Source organism: Sciurus vulgaris (assembly GCF_902686455.1).
Source record: "Sciurus vulgaris genome assembly, chromosome: 4".
NCBI lineage: Eukaryota > Metazoa > Chordata > Mammalia > Rodentia > Sciuridae > Sciurus > Sciurus vulgaris.
Window position 1 is genome coordinate 177,700,673 of NC_136464.1, and position 22,953 is coordinate 177,723,625.

Genomic DNA, 22,953 nt, shown 5'->3' on the forward strand with positions numbered 1-22,953 from the left:
AAAGAATAAACTTTTAACATTCTCACTATAAAAATATGTTGTTGAGGTAATAAGTATATGAATCAATGTGATATACTCTTTCTATGATGCATTTATAGATCAAACATCACGCTGTACCCCGTAAATATTCATAATTATTATGTCAATTAAAAATAAATTAATAATAAAAAGATTTTTTGCAAGAAAATCCTTAAGACAAGTGCATTTTCTAAATAGAAATAAATTATGTCAACATTGTGTCTTCCACAATTGGTCAATTTTCTCTGAACCAGGTCATTTTTGAAAATATGGCAAACACACACTTCAAGATCTAATTTTACTCTTCCTCCAGATATACTTGTATTACCAAACACTGGTAAATAATTAGCAAGCAGCTCCAATAGCTTTCTAATAAAAGTCAAATCCTAAAGCAGAAATGGCAGAACCAATAGAACTCTCTGGATTTTGTGGCTGCTGCTGCGCATGATTGGTGGTGTCTTTAGCATGCTACTTACGGATGGGTAGAGGTAACCTTCTCCGTTCATGGCTATGTACAACCCTGTCTTCACACCCTGGATGGCAACGACGCGCAGTCCCACTGGGATGAGGTTGAACAGTGCTGGAAAGATAAACATCTGTCCTGAGTGGGCAGGACGAAGAGAAGCAACACCACAACTTTTATCTTGCTCATTTACTTAAGAAACATCCTTATCGCTACTATCTGAGAAGTTCCGATTAGATAACTTTTATTTTTGTTTATAATGAAGAAGTTTGTGCCATGGGTAAAATGAGCACTTCAGCTCCAATTTGTAAATCTTCTTAGCATTCTTGCCTGCAGCATTTTGGAGAATTGGTGAGATAATAAGCAGAACTGAGCCTGTAATTATGGCTCTAGTATCACAACCTCTGACACCTTTTTGATTCTAAAAGAAATCAGCCGTGAAGAGTATCAAAAGGCAGAATTTCGAAATTCCAGGTTGAACTGATCTCTCACCCAGAAGGTGTGATTTGTCCTTGCAATGTAGAGCAGACCGGAAGTTAAAAAGGTAATGCCAAAACCAAGTAACTTTTGCAGAACCAACATGATATGCCAGCAAAGCCAGGAAAAGATGTGCATCTGCCAATAGACTAACTTGAGAAAGAACTAATCAAGCTGGATGATGTGTAAACTTTAAAAGACACAATTCTCTTTATCAATACTGTATAAAGTTTATGAATAAAAATAAAAATGGGAATAGCATATGGTTTGTAGATGTTAGATGTACCCCAAAATCTCACTGTGAGACAATGCAAAAGGTTTAGAAGTGAAATGTTTGGGTTAAGAGAGCCTTACTCTAATTAGTGGGTTAATATAGTGATAGGGATTAAGTGGGTGGTAACTGAAGGCAGGTAGGATGGGGCTGGAGGAGGTGGATCCCTGGGGCATGCTCTTAGGGTGTATATTTTTGTCCTTGTTGGATGGACTTTTTCTCTTTCTGCTTCCTGGTGCTATGTCCACAGATGCTTACTCTGCACACCCTTCCACCATGATGTTCTGCCTCATATCAAGCCCAGAAGTGGAGTCAGCCATCTATGGACTGAACCCTCCAAAACTGTAAGCCCCCAAATAAAATTTTCCTTCTGAAAATTGCTATTGTCAGGTCTTTAGTCACAGCAGCAAAAAAGCTGGCTAAAACAAATAGTGTTCTGTTTTACCTACCTCATAGATACAAACTCACTTGTTTCCAAATTTTGTTTCTTTTTTGTTAATAAAATATTATTATATCATTACATTAAATATATGTTCCCACGGTGTAGTTCACAATGTTATAACTGATTTTTTAAGGTCTTAATACCCCTTAATGCATTTCAATGCCAGGATTATATGTTGACTCTTTACTGGGTCTTCTAGCATATTCTTATTGATAACTGCTTGATGATTTTGGAGATTTTGTTGTAGATACATTTATAAGAGAATTGTTAGTAATCCACAGTGTGGTTATCTATGCCCACTCAGGTCTTTATTAACTCAAATCTAATGCAAAGCAATAGGTTCAAGCTAGAACAGGCATCTTCAGCACTAAAATGCTATAGTTAATGTTTCAGTAAAATATCTTAACTTTAAGGTTTTGACTCTATTCCACAAAACCAAATCACTTGAAAATTGTGGGCAATTTTGACTTCATCCTCAGGGTTTACTCAGTGAGTAATTTTAACACAACTTCATAAATTGTGTTCTATTTCATTCTCAGAGACATGTTTTTGGCTAATAGGGTAGAGAAAGACACACCCTTTCTTCTAATGACTACATGTTTCTGCTCCCAAGACCTCAAGGTGTCTGCATTACACAAATGATCAAAACAGCAAGCCACGGTCACAGAAGAATACTTGGGACATAAACATATATATTATATATGCAGGTATATGTATATGAATCATAGTTTTCACTATGCAAACTAAAGTTGGGCTGTATTGCATAGGATTCTGAGGGTAAGGAGGGACCTTACAGTTGTAACTTCTTTGTGGGAGAATGCCATATTTATTTTTGTGTGGGAAACCTGAATTGCATCATCTCCCTTACTTTTTGAAAGGATGAGAACTGTAGGATACTTATTGATTTATGTGCAAAATCTCAAGGTAAAACATAATCATATACCTGTTCTAACCTGACTCCAACCTAGTTATGTGACCCTTCACCCTTCTAGTGGTATTGTAGGTGCCATACCTTTGATGTAAGCCAGAGAGGATAATTCGAGAAGGCCAGTGCATCATGAACTCACTATAAAAATGTGGTATGTGAAGGAGAAAAATTCTAGAAAGATAATCCAAACCAGAATATTCTTCTTTTGCCCCAGAATTTTGGAAGGGACCTGAATTTTAAAATACAACTTATTATCATTTACAGAAGACAATAAGAAAAGAATCCATAGAATCACCGCAATGTAGAGGACCATCAAAACACACCATGATGGGCCTGGAGGGTAGTTAAAACCACAGATATATTAATGAAGCATTACATTTTTCTACTCTTTTTTAATTTTACACAATTACAAATCAATGGCACAAGGCCTAGGGGCAGAATAATGAAGGCAGTCCTGCCACTTTGTTCATTCTGTGGAATAATCTAGTCTCTATATGACAGTGGTTTTCAATCCTGACTTAACATTAAAACTGGTCATGTTTACATAAGAAAACAACCAAGCCCATCTCCAGACCAATAAAATCAGAGTCCCTAGGAGTGGCTTTAGGGTTTAAGGATTTTTTTTTTTTTTTTTTTTTTAATTAAGAAAGCTCCTCAGGGGCTGGGGAGATAGCTCAGCTGGTAGAGTGCTTGCCTTGCAAGCACAAGGCCCTGGGGTTCAATCCCCAGCACCGCAAAAAAAAAAAAAAAAAAAAAAAAACAGAAAAAAAGAAAGATCCTAAAATGAGCCTACACAGTTACACAGTCCAGGTAAGAACTGCAATCCTAAAGCCTGTGGGGTGGTATGACAATGTTTATACATCAAGTTCATTGGCAGAGCATTTCTAAGGGGAAAGGAGTTGTTTTAGAGGATTTGACACTGTCATAAATATTAGTGCCTATATTATGTATAATATATAACAGTATATAGATATATTCCTATTCTACCTGCAGCATCTATTAAGTCTGATAATGGGAAACAAAGAAGTTTTAAAACAGAAAAATAATCCACAGCATCCCCAAAACTAAACAAGGAAGAAGGAAAAACTAGTCCCTAATAAGATACGGGGTCTACGGTAATACTGACATTTGGTGGTTTTACAGGGATATACCTCTAGGGGTATGGCCATGTAGTCACTTTGAATGCTCACATCTTTGTGAAGAATTTTCTGGGGCACATGGTGGACAATGACAGTCAAGTTGCTACAGCATCTTCCCCATAGGACCATATACCCATCATCAAGGACTTGCTTGTATTTGTCCTTTCTAGAAACCTCTAGGTCTCAGGGTGGAACCCTGGGAGAACAAGGTCATGGAGGTGTACCATCCAGGGGCCCCTAGCCTCTTCTCAGCTCAGTCTGAAATTACAGAGGCACCTTAGCATGTGGGTTCTGATTTTTCTTTCCAAATAATTCTATATTTAGTAGGAAATGTGTTGAACTCAAATCAAAGATTTCAAGGTTCAAGCCCTTGATTTTTCATTTGTTGGCTTGTAGGGACATATCAGGGTGAGTTTTAAGTTATTTCTCATTATTTTTCCTGTTTATGGATGACATCCTTGGTTTATGTTCAGAATTATCAAAAAATGAAATCATGATTATGAATTACTGTATCACCCTCTTCTCAAACCAAGCAGGCTGTGCTCTCACTAGGAGCTGTGCACTGACTTTTATTTAGAAGACCCCTTGAGAAAAAAATTCTCAGCTCAGGAGTTAGGCCTGCAGGGAGGTGTCAGCATTTCTAATGCACATGCTTATTTTTTTAAAAATTCTTTCCAGTGCTAACAATTTCTCTAAGATTCCTCAGACTACTGTAATTAACCAGTAACCAGAAGAACAACCTTAAAATTCATCCTAAAAATGGTGGTCTTCAATTTCAAAATGTGATAGTACACAAAAGGAGAGTCAATTGGTCATTTCCATTGCTGTTATAAATCTATAATTCTGACAATTTTTATTAAATATTGTAGTTTTAAAGCTTGAATAGCCTTTTGAGAAGAGACTATCTCACCTCCTTTAAGTCTTTGCAAACGTTGAAATGGTAACAAAAGTAACCTAACTGGCTTACAGTGCACATGAAGGGTTGGAAAGGGACTGATGGGCCAGGTCTTTGCATAGGAATTAAATTCCCTTGAGTGGGGACACTTGATTTGGCTCTTACTTGCTTTCTCTGGAGCTCCTGCCCTGTCTTTCTTAGGACTGTTCCCAATAGAGGAGTTTCAGAAGTGACCTAGTGTTTCTTGCTCCTTCCAGGACAGTTTCCATGCACAAAGAAAAGCCACAGGTTTTGAGAGAGCAGAAGGCTGAGCATCTTTGGTTATCTCGTCTTTCCAGCTCAGTGCTTAATGGTCCACAACTGTGTGTACATGTATATGCTGTCTCCATCTGCACATTCCTAATTGAGAAATGTACTGTGCTGCTTATTCAATTCCCAATCAATGTGCTCTTTAAAGACAATGTCTACTTGACACTTCTCAAAGTGATATTGATTCTCATCATTAGGGGTCAACAATTTGGTGTTATCGCCTCCCCAAATGCCTCTCTTCTAAAAGAAAAAGAAGCTGCGGAAAAATGCATACAACTTTTGTTTGAAGAAAATTATTTTTCCAAGCAGTCCAATGAAGCAGCATTTTTCTATAACTCTAGTTCATTTTCTTTGTTCAAAACTTTTGCCATAAAATGAATGACATCACTCTAGTCTGATAAAGCTTTCAAAATATCATAGCACCTAAAGGGAGTAGCATTATGGAGAACTAAATCTTGTGTTTTATTAGACTCTGGGCAAGGACAGCCAGAGAACAGTGAAAACGGAATCTCACGAATCTCTAAGCTCTATGACCAGCACCACTGTAAAACATTAGCCAAAGGAAATGCCCCTTGGTGGAAGAATGGGTTCAGAGTTACAGAAGGGAAAAGAAAATGGGCAGGCGTATATGTACTGGCTTGAACCACAAAAATCTGATCTCTTTTCTGTGTCAAAGATGGAATGTACCCATCATCTTAAAAAAAGTCCCATCTACTTACAAAATCCCAACAAGTGAACAATGTTTGACAAAGGTCTTATGAATGAAAAGCTTTTCTGTGCCTGCATTTTTACTTTCCCTTTTCCTAAATTAAAAAAGGAAAAGTAAAAACAAAGTGCTGAACAGATATTTAAAGGAACATTTTAAAAACAAAAAAGGATATACAATGGACACCAAAGAGAAAAGACTAGAAATTCAAAAGAAGGAAAATGGAGACAGAGTAAAACCAAAAAGAAGTCAGAAGAAAATAAAAGTGAAGAAATAGCCAAAACCTAAAATAGTAAACATAATGGTTAGAAAAATTTATGTTTCAAATAGAAACACCAAACATAAAAATGAGCCTATTTTATGTTATGAGCTTCTTTCTGCATCAGTGTTACTGAATAATCAATCAGTATAATTTACACTTGGAAATGCCTATAATCCGATGCTGTCCCTCCTGATCCCCTGTAATGGAACCATGTTCTTCCACAGGTGGAGAATAAATGATGAATGGGTGGTCAGATGCACATCTGCTCCTGGGTGCATGTTCTGTGATGAAATATTCCCTAATAAAACAGTTTTTGCTTCTCACTATCTCGAGCAGTAAAGGTATGTCTATTTTAGAAGAGAATCAGCATCAACAGAATATGGGAAAGGAAAAAGCAGTTGAACAAGGAGGGATACCAGATAGACCATACCAGGACAAGGTAAAAATAAAGAGAGAGTAAAAGGAGGACAGACATGAATATAGTGGAAGGTATGGAGACTTTTAATAAAATAATGATGGACCCAATACTGTGAAGTGGTAAAAATTTGGTATAATATAAAGGTATACAGATAAGGAAGATTTCTTGTTAAATACAAAGAATCTGAAAAAAAAAATGTCTTTCTATCATTTGCAACAACTTAATCCTTGTAGGTTTTGAGTCCTCACAGGGACCATTAAGAAGCCACAGGCCTCACAAAATATTATATTCAGAGGAAACATATACACAGTGTTCATCTCAATATGCTGGTGTGCTTATTTGACTTTTGTGAAAATGAAATTAAAAGTAACAGTAATTTCCAGGGTCTGGAAAGCTATATGAAAACCCTGAAGTTATCAACTTACAATTAAAGTCGCAGCTTTCTTTTGTTTCTGATCAGTGTTTTTAGTAAAATTATACCTGGCATTCTACGGTGTAACATTTGTAAAAATGCACCAGCCTAACCAAACGTTTGCAAAGGGAGTTCTACAAAGTCATAGAAGGGGCAGTGCATCTTCTCCCCATGTGCTGGCTGGTGTTCTGCGTGGTCACTTACTAGAATTAGTGCTGTCGTCCTTGGTTCCGTCCAGAGCTCCATCGGGGTGCATTTGCAAGTAGTAGCCTTGCCTGCAATACAACCTGGTCACTATACCCTTGAGCTGGGGATCTGAAAGGCAAACAGAGTGGTCATGAGCCTCACCGTGTGGCCAGGGAGACTGTTTTCTGTTTCTTTTTCAGAAGTTAACAGGTCATTTTGTAGAAGTAGCACATTTATTCTGTCTCAGAGAGTATGAATCATAGAAGGCAAAGAAAACACTGTAGAAAGCCCCAGAAAATAGGCATTTTATGAAACTAATGTATGTGTGTTTGAATTATTCATTAAAACTATTAAATTAATTAAGGTATTAACTTAATTGTTGCTTTAAACTATAGCATAACTTGATATTGTCATTCAGGATGGCAGTTCAGGGTTTTTGCAAAACTGTGACTCTAAGAGACTTTTCAAAATGTTTTTAAATGGAGTTTTCCTTTTATTTAAGTTGACTAATAGTTCCCAAGTGGGAGAAACCTGTATATTTTTAAAAATTCATGTTAATTCTTAACACACATTCTTAGAAAAAGTCACAGTTTGGCGAACATCCCCTTTTGCCCAGGATCGCCCTCCCCTGCCTGAGGATCTATGCGGCTGGACACTTGAAAAGGACAAAGCAACACTGCACCTGTAAACGGAGATGAAGCACAAAGGGAGCCACATGGAAGGTCAGGTGTGGCTCAGTGGCAGAGCAGGTGCTTACCCCGGGCAGTGCCCTGGTTCAATCCCCAGCACCAAACACACACACAAAACATACAAAACCAATGGCACCAACTTACACGGAGGTCAGTGCTGATGTAATAATCTGGAAAAGTGAGAGGAGTTGAACAGATAAACCTATCAATTTACCTAACCGAGAGGGACAGTAAAAAGATACAATACAGAATCAGACTCTCGCCGAGAAGGTAGACCTTTGTAGAGAGCAGTGAAAATTTTTATTAACGAAAAGGGAAATTACCCGTGTTGGACTTCTCATTTGATGCTTCACAGAAAAAGTAACCAGGCTAGTAATCCAGTGCTTCCCCAAGGGCCCACTGTATCTTTGAGAATAAATATTTGCATGTGGTTTTTCAAAGGCAGTCCCCATCTCAGGACAAGATTTGATGTGGGACATCATAATCCTCACCATGGCAACTGGCTTCTCTCCATAATAGCTGGATGGGATATGCAAATGTGATCATACTGTCAAACAGCAGGACACTCCTGAAGGATGAAACCAGCCTTTTGCCATCCACAGAAAAGCAGTGTATGCACAAACAAGGGGACACCAGCAATATACATGCAAAAAACACATAGCTGCCCCCAAACAGACAGCCTCAGGCTTTTTGGTGAGGCTTGAGAAATGAAAAGTGGCACCAAAAACTCTTTTTGTGCAGAGTACATATTTGCTTCATTGATGGGATGATACTGGAAAGAACCTTCTGGGAAATAATGCACAAGCACCACATCAGGGCAGTCTGAGAACACATGTCAGGATGCAGGTGCTTTTACGACTAAGGTCTTAAAAGGAAATACCTAAGTGTGTATTAGGATTACCTTACATATGTTCCTCATTGTGTACTATATAACTTCAAAATCACTTAATTCTAACATGTGCATCAGCGAAAAATTGTTGCTGCTGCACCTCACCCAGCAGGACTTGACTGGCTATAAACTCTGTCTACTGAAGACTTCTTTTCTGACTTTTGCTTTATCTTGCTTGTGCTCTTTTCTGAAAATAGGTAGCAAGAAAGAGACCAAAAGTAAAAAAGTAGGGGAGAATTTCTTGATTGCCATGAGAACACAGAGGATCTAAGAGGCTGACAATTTTCTGCAGAACCTTTATGTTCTGAATCACTTATTTTTAAATAATTCTATATTTGTGTTCATTGGTCTCCTGGAGCTAGGAGTCAGGATAAACAGTAAGAAGACGAGGGTCTGCTCATAGGTTCCTCACGCTACACAGAGAGCACGTTTGGGCCATGCCTCATTTGTTAAGGGACTAAAAATAAAGCATAAGTGTTTTGAGCCCTCCTTTAATTAAATAAAAAAGTGAATTAATTTTGATTTATCTGGTTCCACAGTGCCTCCCATTTCTGTTTTTAAAAATCATAACAACATGAAGTTCTTCTCAGGGGCTAGGCGTTCTTCTTAGAATATTCCATGGTTAACTCATGGAATCCTCACCATTTCTCCACTTGATAGGAAGCCAACTCTGAGAATGAGAAATCAAAATAATCGGACAAAGGGCACGTAACTCAGAAGAGCTGGGCTGGGCTCAGCACCGGGTCCTGCCCACGGTATGTGGCCTCCACAGACTGAAGGATTAAACCAAAACCCCTGAACAACCTATGGTAAATGGAAACCAATCTGCTAAATATAAAAATAAAAAATAGAAATAAAACAAGAACAGAACACAAAAACTCTGCTCTTTCAAAGATAAGCCGTATCCATGCCTGCACTCAAATCCTACATACTCGGAGGTGAATGTGTAATGTAAAACCATAATGCAAACATTAGAAAGGATTAAAGTTCCTAATAATCTGGGCCACCCTACTTTGTCATTGGCTGCATTAGCAATTAATCTCCACCCCAGGAAACCCTCACCACAGTTGCAACTTGAGGACCAGAAGTTTAAAGCTTGCTCCGCTACCATCTTCCCTGGGACTGTCCCCAACCCACCGCCTCCAGGGGGAAGTATCTCCCTCCTGATCTTGCTACTTATGTTAACAGGATAGTTCCCTAAACGCCATGCTTGTTTTTAAATCCCAGCTGATGAGTTGCCCGTCTCCTACGGATACTTCTTCACAGATCCCTCCCACTTTTCCCTGTTTCTATTTTCAGGTCCAGCTCCTCATTACCTCCCTGTGGGGTGGTCCCACCTGCAGTCTGCCCGTTTCACTCCATCAGATCTGGAAACCTACAGCGACTCTTCTCTGTCTATGAGTTACGTGATGCTCCACAGCAACCGGGCCCCATCTTTTCAGCTGGCCTTCCCTCTGAATGCCCCACCCACCTCCTCCATGAAGCCTCACCTGGTCCCTGCGGGTTGCCTGCAAGCATTCCACAATTCATCCTGTTCCCTGTACCTCGCTGTCTCCAGTACGTCCACCTGCACCCCAGGCACACACCTTTTCCTAGTTAACTCCTTTTCCTCCTACCCAAGTTTGGGTCCACTAATACTTCATGGGGACACTCTGTGACCCCTCTGACAGGGCAGATTCTTCTGGATACTTCTATGGCAGGTTCATCATAGGTTTGACTCATTTTTTACACACTGAAATAATTTAACTTTGAAACCTTCTAAGTCCATTAACAAGTACAGAAAGCAATACGTCTTGCCTCCATGTACCTACCTCTGCTATTGAACAGATGTGAGTATTTTGCTTTATAATTCATGATCATAATTCTTATTTGTGCAATTGTATGATTAACAGCTGCCTCACAAACTGGAGTGTAAATCTCATGAAGAACACTGAAATGTGTGATATTTTTCATCATTACATCTCCAGAGTCTGGATGAATAGTAACTGTGTGTTAAATATTTGTTGAATGAATGCTAACAAGGGGGTAGTAAAATATCCAGTAATTCATACATTGCTGGTAAGAGTGAAAACTGCAGTAATGTGAAAACTTCAAAGCATCCACAGCTCTGACCAGGGAGTTGCACTTTCCAAATCTCTAACTTAAAAATAAATCCCAAATATTGTAAAGCTTTGTGCAAACTCTAAGTGCACATAACATGATCATGGCAATGTAAAATACTGTACAAAGTGTATAAGCAAGAATACAACAAAATGATAAGTATATTGTATTTGGGGGTAATTGGAATATTTAATTTTCAACATTTTTATCATTTACTAATTTTTCTATGAGGGCATGAAAATTTTTCAATGAAAATGCAGTGGTTTTAATAAAACCTATTAATGACTATGATGAAGAATGAGTGAAAATAGCATTTCATATGAACTTAATATTAACATTGCAGTGATACATGTGAATAACCAAAAGCACCTACGACAGTTCATAGTAATTGGCTCAAATCTTCAAGGGTTCCATTTATGAGTTTATTTTTGTGCATAGTTTATGGAGAAAATAGCCACATCAGTTAGGTGTCATAGGCAGAAGTATAACCAAGTTCCCAGAGCTACAGTGACAGAGGGGATACAGCGCTCACTCTCTCCCTCCACAGAAAGCCTCAATTTCAATATAAGATATGCCGGACAAGTCACCTACAGGTTATGTTATGTTCCTGTGAGAAAAAAAAAATTGCCAAAAGGGAACCAAGAGGATCTCACACAACTGTTCGTACAAACAGGACCCTCAAGAGCAGCCAGTACTGAAGCAGATGCCTCAGCAGAAATGGCTTCCAAGCAGTGGGCAAGGTAGGCCATTGCAGAATGTGGAGACACAACAGAGACCTCCTGCTGGTTTATCAGCTCCAAAAATGAGACCAAAGTTAAGATTTGCCAATTACTTAATGCATGAAATGACACTGATCTCTTCAGGTGGTCACATGATACATCACGTGTTTAAAGTACCTGAGGTAGGTTGGACCATCCTGTAATTCTGAGGGTCTGCTTAGGGACATCTGCCTTTGGTCATGTCTCCAATGGGTGCTTGGCTACATGTTGAAGTTTATAAGTTCCTGGTTAAGTATATTAGTAAGTTATGCTACCCAGTTTAACTAAAGGTAGGACAGTTTAACGGAAACGTTCCCCACAGAAATAATGTGAATTGAAGGTGAAGCTTATAAAATAAGCAAAAATAAACTGTGCAAATAGCAAAGAGGATATTTTCCACTCTCTGGATTATGTAGTTAAACCAAAAGCACAGCAAACAAGAAAGAAATAAATAAGGATCTATTCAGATTGAACATGTAGTCACCAAAAGGGCCTGAAAATGTTAAGGCGATCAATATATATAAAATACCCTAAATGAACACTATGTCTCAAGATATAAAACAGTGAAAATGTGACAAGTGAGAAGTGAACTCACATCAGGCACCTGCTCACGTTTGTCATTAAAGTGCTGGGGTAAGGAGGTGCACGTGATTTACACAGGTAAATTTAATATAAGCCCTGCAAGAACAAATGCTTTGTTTTTAGTGCTGATGTATTTTGAACTCCTACAACTCAGATTCCCAATTAATAACTAAAAGATGAATTAATGTCTTCAGTTCTACACTGATCCGTGTAGAAAATGCAAAATGCATTCAACTCATGAAATTCCTAGTGTTCTTTTTCTCTTCTAATACACCTTATGTATTCAAAATGTCTACTCAAGAAAATATGAAAATTCGGTCTCTCCTCTTTGTCTTAGTTCCCTTTTCCCTCCAGTTTTGTCTTTTATTTTCTATTTACTGTGCCAATTCATTTTCCTAAAAAATGTCTTGAAGATACTCCTTGCATGAAATTCTGCACTAACTATGCTCTCTGCTATTAATTAAAATAGAAATAATGAAAGTGAGTGTGCATGCATATCAAGAAAAAAAAGATGATTCATAATATATTACCCTCAACTCTCAGAACTGAAAAAAAAATGTAAATCAGTTCAACTGCCTTCAGATACACGGGGAACATATCCAACGTTTTCAATTAAAACAATCACTGTCTCAGAAGTGAGTTCAATTAAATCCATCACTGTCATAAATTGTTTTCATGTAATGTGCAGATTTGCAAAAGAGAAATCCAGATAAAGCACCAAGCGATGTGCACATTTTAATCATTACTTAAACTGGAAAATGTACAATGTGACTTTATATAGAAAATACCTTAATGTAGCGCATCCTAGATACTGTGTGTATGTGTACATAAATCTTGGTACTAATTGGATATCAGTGGAGGTTCTTAAATGTTACTCTTCTATTAGTTATTAAAAATACACACTTTTTTATGGGTAAAAACAATGTTAAGACTCTATCATCTGTGGGGGAAAGTGTGGCAGATCTAATTAGATTTTGGCACTCCTAGGAGCAGAAAATAGTATTGTGAATAGTTTGCCCAAAGCTATAAATTATCATATAATCCAACCACAAAAATAAACCACATCCAGGAACTCTTCCGAAGGGCTGAGGAAAAGGGTGGGGTAAGGACACCAGTGAAAATGGCAGCTGCAACTAGAGGCTCAGGAACCGCGCACTCTTCTGGTTACCCCCGAGGAAGAGGGTCAGTGCGGCCCCGAGCAGCTCTCCTCCAGGAGTCTTGCTGCAGTCATTTCGGGGCAGCCGCAGCCTCAGTCCGGTCGACTCCTGCTCCCCGGCTGGCACGGCCTCCCACCCTTCTCTGCCTATCAGAATCCTAGGCCTCCAGCGGCAGGGGTAGAACACTACGTAAAATCCAGTTCTTGCCCTCAAATCGCTTGCTCTTGTTGAGGCCCAGAACCCCATGGCACTTGGGCAGGACGAGTACCTGGAACTAATGGGACTGAAAAGTCTCAGAAACAATCTCTCCAACCTACTCTGGCCCTTCAGTCCCCCGCCCCTCTTCCTCCCTCAGAGTGAGTCATGAACACCAGACTTTCTCTTTCTCAAGCTTAGTCCCAGGAACTAGAACCCCTCTGCCCCAGGACACACCATGAAACCTGAGAAGGTCACTCTCTCCCCTCTCTCTTAAAGAACCTCATTCCAGAGGGGTTCTGCTCCATGGCCTGGAAGTCCCGAATGCTGCAGAGCAGAGGCCTTCCTGGGTCTCCCCCTGCAAGCCTTCCTGTCGGGTCACGTCCCTACACAGCTGCCCAGTCCTCACGGATCGGTAGAAAAGTTTTCCTCAGGTCTTTGGGTCTTCATTTCTGAAGGCTCCCATACCACATAAAATTTTTATTAAGCAACATGTTGAGCTTTTCTCTTGTTAACCTACCTTTTGTCATAGGCATGTTGGCCATGACCTTCATGGTGGGTAAGGAAGGTTTCACACGTCTCCATCCCTATACTGTCTCTTAAGGGGAGAAGAGGACGACAATACAGTGTCTTTATGTTAGATGTTAAATTAGTGAGTTTGAAGGCCTTTCTCCCCTGCAATTACATTATAAATCCCTCCATAATTTGCATCCTATATCACTCAAAACAGCCCATCACTGTGATTGTCCCAGAACAAATGCTTACTTAATAAGTATATACTGTTAGGAACTCACTTTCTATTTTTAAAAGAATTTCTATACAAGCCCTAAATGACTTCCAAGGTAAAATGCATTATTTTTCAATCTTATTTAAGAATTAGAATAGAAGGATATATATGAGCTAGAGATAAATGTGGGGTTTGAGATGGAAATGCCAGTAATTTTGGACTTTTTTAAAATCCCAAAACTACTGTGGTCAATAAAATTCCCTCTTGGTAAGGTATATTAGGATACTAACTGCGGATAAAATCCCTTCCAGAAGAAAATGTTTGAGAGATCATTGAATGGAAGGTAGGCAGTAAAAATCTTGCTTTATATTTGCCCCTCAGCTCCAAGGAGAAGACCCAACAGTGGTATTTAAGGATTTCAGAATTGAACTCACACTGGCTCTTCAAATGTCCAATGTCTAAAAGCTCCAGAAGGAAGGAGATCTTTGGAGCTTAGCTAAAATAACCCCCCTTTCCAACAATGTATCTTATCAAGAGTCTCTAGTTGTGAGATCCTAGCCTATTAGAGACATATTACAACTTCTATGGCCCCTAACAGAACCCAGAATTGGCCAAAATGGTCAAAATATTGGATCTATCTATCTATCTTATTTATTCATCGCTAACAAAGATGAATAATTGTGTCATATAATGTTTTGTGATTTGGTCCATGGATTCATTTCTTCTAAATTGTAATTATTTTAAAAATCGTCAGAAATATTAATTATAGGCTAGGCACTATGGTACATGCCTGTAATCCCAGCAACTTGGTGAGGATGAGATCATAGAATTCCAAGTTCAAGGTCAGTTTCAGAAATTTAGCAATACCCTCAGCAACTTACAAAACACTGTTTGAAAATAAGAAAATAAAAAAGATAGGGATGCAGATCAGTGGTAAAGCAGCCCTGAGTTGAGTCTCCAGTACCAGAAAGAAAAAATAAAATAAAAATATATCAATTCTATACTTGCAAAGATGACAAAACACAAAATTCGTGTGCATATTTAAGTCAAAAAAATGTGTTCTTCAGGGAAATATTGGGGTTCAAGTCAACCCACTCTTATGATGACATCTAGAGAAAGCTTTCCTGATTATCCACTACCCCACGGATCCCTGGTTTGTGAGTGATTCTCTTTGCTCCTCACCAGAACACAGGAGTGCAAATGTGTAGGGGTGCTGTGGTCTGTCTCCTTCCCTGTGCTGACATGTCACTTAGTGAGGTGTCTGCTGCATTCACAGATATGAGCATATTATTCATCTTTAGATTCCTTGTTAATATGTCGGTGACACCAAATTCCAAAAGGCATGATTGCTTTGAGGAAATTTAATATGTTCTTTTTATGCTAGCATATATATTAGGAAAGACTATGCTGCCAGCTAACTGAGACCATAAATATTTCCTACTTGGTTAGGCTGGGCTAGGCATTTTGCTTAAATTTTCAAATGCTATTGTTATGTGAGTGGAATATGAGATGCTTAAGTTTAATTGCTATTCAAAGCCTATTTTTTAAACTCTTAATATATACTTTGGCATTTCATTTTCATATAGGCAAATGAAGTGTTCAAATTCTTAGCAATATTTTTGCCATCAGCATGTACTACTAAATGTTCCTCGTTAAATTAACCAGAATATTCCATGCTTATGTAGACAGCCACTCAACATTTAATGACCTCCCTCTCTCTGTTTTCTCTTTTAAGATGTTGTATCAAGAAAACCACTGTGTCAATAATGACTGCAGACTTCCTTTGGAAAGACCTATCCTGGAAGGAAACTGTACCATCTTGAAATCCTCAGAAGTTCTGTATTTAAATAACAGTACCTTGTCATAGTAATCACACACACATAAATACACGGAGCAAAGAGTAAGTGGTAAGGTTTAGCTTGCCATGTGGGTGGTCAAAATCACATCCTTTAACAGACAGTTTTTTTCTTTCATGCTGCTCAACACAAAAGACACTTTATACCCTTTATAATACAGTTATAGTTTAGATAAAAGGTGTCCCCCAAAAGCTCATGTGTGAGAAAATACAAGAATGTTCAGATGTGAAATGATTAGATTATAAGAGGTGTAACCTGACAAAGGACTAATACACTGATATGGATTAACTGGGCAGTAATTGTAGGCAGGTAGAGTGTGGCTGAAGGAAGGAGGTCACTGGGGGTGTGATTTTTGGGGGTTATGTTTTGTCCCTGGTGAGCAGAGCTCTCTCTGCTTCCTGATTGCCATGTTCTGAGAGGCTTTCTTCTGCCATGACCTTCCTCCATGATGTCCACCTGGGACCAGAGCTATGGAGTTGATGGACCGTGAACTAAACGTCTGAAACCAGGAGCCAAAATAAATGTTTTTTACTTTTAAACTGTTATTGTTGGATCTTTTGGTCACAATTAATGAAAAAGTTGACAAAGGCAAATACAAAATATAACTGTATATGATAAATACTAATCATGTCTTCTACCATCATCTTGATAAATGTTGATGCTAGTCAAATCACCCAAATGACTTAGGAAAAAAGTTTAAGAGCACTATTAATATTTGCTAATATTTTGTAGTCAAAAAGCAAATGAACAAAGTTCAGTACTGAGAATAAAAAAGAATGTGAATGTTACATGAGCCATAAACCACATCTTGGAGAATGTAATAATTATTCATTTTCTTTAAAAGACTAAGTAGCTTTTGATCATGTACTAACAAGGGTCAGAAGTAACTTCTTAAACTAACAACACAAACAATAAATTGAATACTGCAAGACTGTGAACATCAAAATGAAAAACAGTGTTCTCTGAGGGATGGGGAAGCAAAAGAGGTGAGTCTCCCTCTTGTGTGAATTCAAAGCCTTATTAGAGACTACAGGGCATGGCGAATGGAAGCAACAACCAGCAGGAGTCTGGTGGACTCCCTAAATTGACCACTGGAAGCTGAGCATCTAGGAAGATGAAGGTTTACAAAGCACTAAAGAGAACTTCTGAGATCTGCAGAGGGTCACCTTGAGTATTTAGTTGGTACTGATCAGCAATTGCCTGTGAGGAAACTACTAAAGGTGGGGAGAAGAATGATCTAAGAGTTTTATAGGTACCAGTGCCTCAAATACACACAGGACTGGGAACAGTGATCAGGTTGAAAAAAACAATCCCAATTCATGAAACATTAAGCAGAGGATAACTAGGGATCTTGCCTCAGTGGTAGGAGAAAATCAGCCTTAGTTTGAGTTCTGTGTCTGTTTTACCTACCAAATTTTGTAAATGAGACCTAGAAAGAGCTTATTGTCCTCAAGTTAATGGCATAATCAAGCATAAACATACTTAGAAGGATACAAAAGTACTCAGCATTTAAAAAGACAGAATTCAAAATATTTTGAATCCAATTAAAAAAAGTTACTAAGAAGCAAAGAAGCAAGGAGCTTTGACCCATAACAAGGAGTAAATCTGGCAAATCAAAACTGATATAGAACCAACCCAGATGCTAGAATGTTAAGATTTGGACAGTTATTAAAACTATATTCCATACTTTAAAATGCTAAATACAGATTTAGAGGACATATAGTTGGCCTGGAAAGAGATTTTAGAGATAAAAACAGCAATTTTGAAATTAATAAATACATTGGATGAGATTAATGGTAGATTAGTAATTACATAAATGGAACAGCAAACTTGAAAAAACAACAGTAGAAATGATACCAAATAAAACCCAGAGAAGAAGAGAATGAAGAAAGAAATCAAGAGCCTCAGGGAGCTTTGGGGTAACTTCAGGTAAATGGATATACTGAATTAGAATTTAAAGATGGGAAATATTGAGATTCTGAGAAAGAAAAAATAATTGAAGAAACAATGGCTGGTATAACTTCAAATTGATGAAAACTATAAGCTCAAAGAGTCAAACAACTCAATAACTACAAGGATATAAAACATGAAGGAAACCTACACCAAGACACAAAATAATCAAAGTTCTCAAAACCAGTGTTAAACAGACAATCTGCTTCTTCTCTGCCCCCAGGAAGGGGATAAAGTGACACAGAGGAGCAAAGATAAGGAAGGCAGCAGATGTTTTGTTTGTAACACTTCAAGTAAGACAACAATGGAGCAAACTTTAGTGTTTAGTGTAGAAAAAAAAGTCATCCAAAATGAAAGGTCCAATAAAGATGTTTCACATAGAGCAGCCCTTCACTATAGGAAATGGTGAAGGAAGTCCTTTAGGGACAAGGACAGTGATATATAGAAAAATGGACCTAAATTAAAAGCACTGGAGATGAAAAGTCACAGGTCAATAGATACATATTTTTCTTGTTTTTTACATCTCTTTAAAAATTAACTATTCAAGTAAAAATAATAGCAACCTAAAGTGAGATTTATAACATGTGTAAAATGAATGACAATAGTGTAAATATCAGGAAGAGACAAATGGAAACATGCATTCTATACTGAAATATGTATTGTACATACACACTTGGTTTATGCTCCCCTGACACCATCTAGAAATTCTTAATCATTTTTCAATAACAAGACCAATATTTTCATTCTTCCCTCGAATTCTGGAATTGTATAACCTGTCCAATTTCTTAGATATGACACCAAAAAATGGTCCAATGAAGCATACATTAATAAATTGGACTTCCTAAGAATTCAAAACTTCTCTTCAAAAAGAGTACAGAATATAAATATAATCCACAGACTGAGGGAAGATATTGGCCTATCTTACATATGACTAAAGCTTACATCCTCAATTGTATAGCTTAAAATTCAATAATAAGAAAACAGAGATCCCAATTAAATAAATGGCAAATATTTGAGCAGAAATTTTACCAGAGAATATGGATGGATGACAAAGAAGTGCATTAAAAACTCAATGAATGTCACTAGGCATTAGGGAAATAAAAACGAAACCCACAAATTTTATCCATATTTACATGATGACAGTTATTAACAAGGATGCAGATGAACTGGAGGTCTCATACATTGCAGTGGGATATAAGGTATTTAAATTGCTTCAGTAAACAGTTTGTGGATTCCCTTAAAACTTCAAAAATAATCTACCATGGAATCCAGCCATTCCACTCCTAGGTATTCAGCCAACATAAATAAAATCATGTCCCTATAAAACCACACGCATGAATGATTACAGTCTCTTTATTCATAATATCCCCAAAGATCCATCAACAGATGAATTCATAAAGAAACTGTGGTCTATACACACTGCGAAGCACTACTCAGCCAAGAAGGAATGAACCACTGATAGATGCAATAAAATAAATGAAATTAAGAACGAATCATGCCGGGTAACATCACACCTATTGTGTGATCCCATTTACATAATATTCTCTGAGACACAAACTGGAGATTGGTGAAGGTCAGAGAGCAGGAGGTTGAAAGGTCAAGGGGCACAAAAGGCTCGGGGATACTTCCAGGGCAAAGGAACTATTTTGAATCCTGCACATGGTGCAAGAGTCATATCCACACACGCATGCATGTGCGTGTACAGAGTCACATGTCACTAAATGACAGGATGATGCTCTCAGATGTACATTTTAAGTGATTTCATCATTGAGTGAAGATCAAAGACTGCACTTACACAAAATGAGATGCTAAACTGTCATTCAGTGACAGACTCATGTGGGGTCATCATCCTAGACATGGCCCATCAGTCAAGATGTGTCATCATGTGGCACATGACTCTTATGACTATACACACATGCATGTATCAGAGCTTCTGAAAGTATACATTTTAAAGGATAGACAAAATATACCATGCTGATGAGAATCAAACTATATTATTAAAGAACAAAATAAGCTTTTGAAGCAAGACTGTTCCAGTGTGTAAAAGGGGAGGAATTCGTAATCATCAAGGACTCTATTCATGAAGAATACATAGCAATCCTGACTCTGTGCATCTACTGATAGCTTCAAAGGTATGAGTTGACAGAACTTCAAGGAGAAACCGAAAAATCTAAGATTGCAGTCAAAACTCCCAACTCAATTTTCAAAAATTCTTTATTAAATACAAAATCAGTAAGAATATAGAAAAAGTCCAAGGCTTGAGATACTATATGTTAAATTCAGTACATAAATTTAAAACTCTCAGCTGAATTACTACGCAGCGTGATTCACTTCTTCTTTCAGAAACTAGAAATCGGACTCCCTAAATTGAAGGAATCTGAAAAACAATAGCTCTTTGACTCATTCACAGAATTTTCAGTCAGTCAGACCTATAGCGGACCATTTTAATTTGCTCTCCTGCTGTTACATTGTCTGAAATACAGGAGTAGCATGACAAAGTGTGATATTAAAGAATCAGGGGCACCCATTGAAATTAAACTATATTATTATTTAATAAAAGTCGGTAGCAAAAGCCTTTTTGTGAAAGTTATGCTGCAATCAGGATATTGCATTAACTATGAAAATATGAATTATAGCAGACATGCAGTTTTATTAGATTTCTTAAGTGCCAGAGTAGAATGGTAAATTTGGAACCTGAAAAAATAGGAGGAAAGTGTGTTTTTGGTATTCATTTGCCTATTTGTTTATTCATATAATTTTTGGTAGGTACTAGTGATTGAACCCAAGGGTGAGCAACCACTGAGCCACATCCCCAGACTGTATTTTGTTGTTGTTGTTGTTGTTGTTGTTGTTGTTTTCTGATTTTTTCATTCTGACACAGGATATTGCCATGTCCCGTAGGGTCTCACTAATTTGCTGAGACTGGGCTTGAACTTGTCAATCCTCCTGCCTCCGCTTCCCAAACTGCTGGGATCACAAGTCTGTACCACTGTGCTGGGCTCACATTTTGTTTTAGGGCCAGGAAGCATATCCCTAAGTGTATTTCACCAAATAAATAAGCAGTTCAGTAGATGAACTGAAAAATACAACCACACATGACAAAAACCAATAAGTACCTTCAAAGTTGAAGCTTCTGAGTTTAACAAACTATTATGGAGGTGGTGCCCAAAGGGTCGAGTTGACTCTATGGAAAACCTAAGTGTACTGATGAATATTTTATTCCTTCCATGTAATTTTGTTCCTTCCATGTAAGGTTGGTACATGAGGTCTGCCCCCAGCTAAGTTCTCTTCCCAGTGTTATGGTTTGGATGTGACGTGTCCCCCAGAAGCTCACATCTGAGACAATGCAGGAAGGTTCAGAGGAGAAATGATTGAGTTGTAAGAGTCTTCACCCAATCAGTGATTTAATCCCCTGACGGGATTAATGGAAGTGGTAGGGCGTGGCTGGAGGAAGTTAGAATTGGAGTGTGACTTTGGGGTATATATTTTGTATCTAAAGAGCGGAAAATCTCTGGTTTTCTGCTTCCTGATGGTGGGAGCTGCTTCTCTCTGCTGCTCTTCCACCATGATGTTCTGCCTCACCTCTAGCCCTGAGGAATGGAGCTGGCCTTCTATGGACTAAGACCTCTCAAACCGTGAGCCCTCAAATAAACCTTGCCTCCTCTACAATTGTTCTGGTCAGGTCATTTAGTCACAGCAGCGAAATAGCTGACTAACACACCCAAATATCCTCCTTCAGCTGCTCCAGGAGATGGTGGAAACTCTCCTGTTAACCAACAGCACTCCCTATAGGGAAGGAGAAGTTATTCAGAGATATCTACTTGGGGAAGTAGAGGTAGGTAGACACTTCCAACAAAAGAGGAAAAATACTAAACTATCGGCTATAAAGAGCAAAAAAATTCCTGGAACTCAACAAGAACATTCCATAAAGAATGATACTGACTTTGATCATGAATTTAGAGGTTTGTTGTGACCAGTTATAAGCATATTACAAGCCCAAAACTTCTGCATATCACATAATCCAGAAGTGCTGCTCCACCATTTTTATTTATGAAGGCTCAAAATGAATTGTTCATAACAATTTCCTTTATGGTACATCAATCACTAAAATCCTGTAATATGGCTAAAGGGATAGATTCACTCACATTGGAAGGTAATAGAAAGAACCAGCCCATGCTCTGTCTACAAGTGTCGTTTATCAGACAATTATTGAGCATCTGCTTTGTTCAGGCTGTTTGCTGTGAGCCAAGAGGAACTCAAAACCAAAGCAGATCACTCTAATTTTTCTCAGTCTTAAAAAGTTAACTGTGATGTGGGTCCTAAAACACCCCAGCTGCAAAAACAGAAGGGTAATATCCAAAATTAATTACAACAGTGGTAAGAATAAGAGCTATCATTTCCTGAGCATACACTTTAGGCCAGAAACTACTGTTTTATTTATATTAACTTATTTATCCTCAGAGCCACTTTTGGGGGAAGGAGGCATGGTTAGCCTCACTTTACAGATGAGGAAACCAAGGCACAGCACCACTGTGTGACTTGCCCAAGACCAACATAGTAAGGAAAGTTTGGAGCTGTGATTAACTTCCAGAAGTCTAGCCTCCCAGAGGCGGAACCAAGTGTTCTCAGGCCACACATGATGAGTGGAAGCACACAGTGAGAGATGTGACAGATGAGAGGAGAGTGATTGACATGGTGGGCCTTGGAAAAATTGTATTAGAGAATGTTTAATTTGAAGATGCCAAAATATCATCTTCAAACATTTGTGAGGCTGTCATGAAAAGAAAGAGTAGAATTATTCAGCGTTGCTTCAGAAGACAGAATTAGGACAAAGAAGCAGAGTGACATTCAGATTGAACATAAACAAGGGCAGTGACGGTTATCTCTTTGGTCACTGGTAGCTTCCAGGTGCTTAGAACCTAAGAGCATGTCATGCAGTGGACACTCAAGAAATACTCCATAAATATCTGTGCAAATGACTCATTAAGGATGGAGAAATTTCCAACATTCTTAGGTGTCCTGTGAAAGAGCCAAGTCTCTGGCCTTGAAGGCTCTCAAGAGGTTGGTGGTCACCTATTAAGAGCTGGGGATAGAATCGTTGACTTGCATACTCTAATTTCAGGC

General features: G+C 38.3%; 1 protein-coding gene across 2 annotated transcripts in view; it reads right to left on the reverse strand.

Annotated features, from left to right (window-relative positions):
* Window positions 1–22,953, reverse strand: part of FGF14 (fibroblast growth factor 14) — a 613,591-nt gene that overhangs the window by 148,056 nt on the left and 442,582 nt on the right. For both annotated transcript variants that reach the window (XM_079138647.1, XM_079138648.1), the window contains exons 2-3: window positions 6,945–7,055; window positions 495–598 (exon numbers count right to left, since the gene is read on the reverse strand). In XM_079138647.1, coding sequence (XP_078994773.1) covers window positions 495–598; window positions 6,945–7,055 — 215 coding nt within the window. The remainder of the gene's footprint in view (window positions 1–494; window positions 599–6,944; window positions 7,056–22,953) is intronic.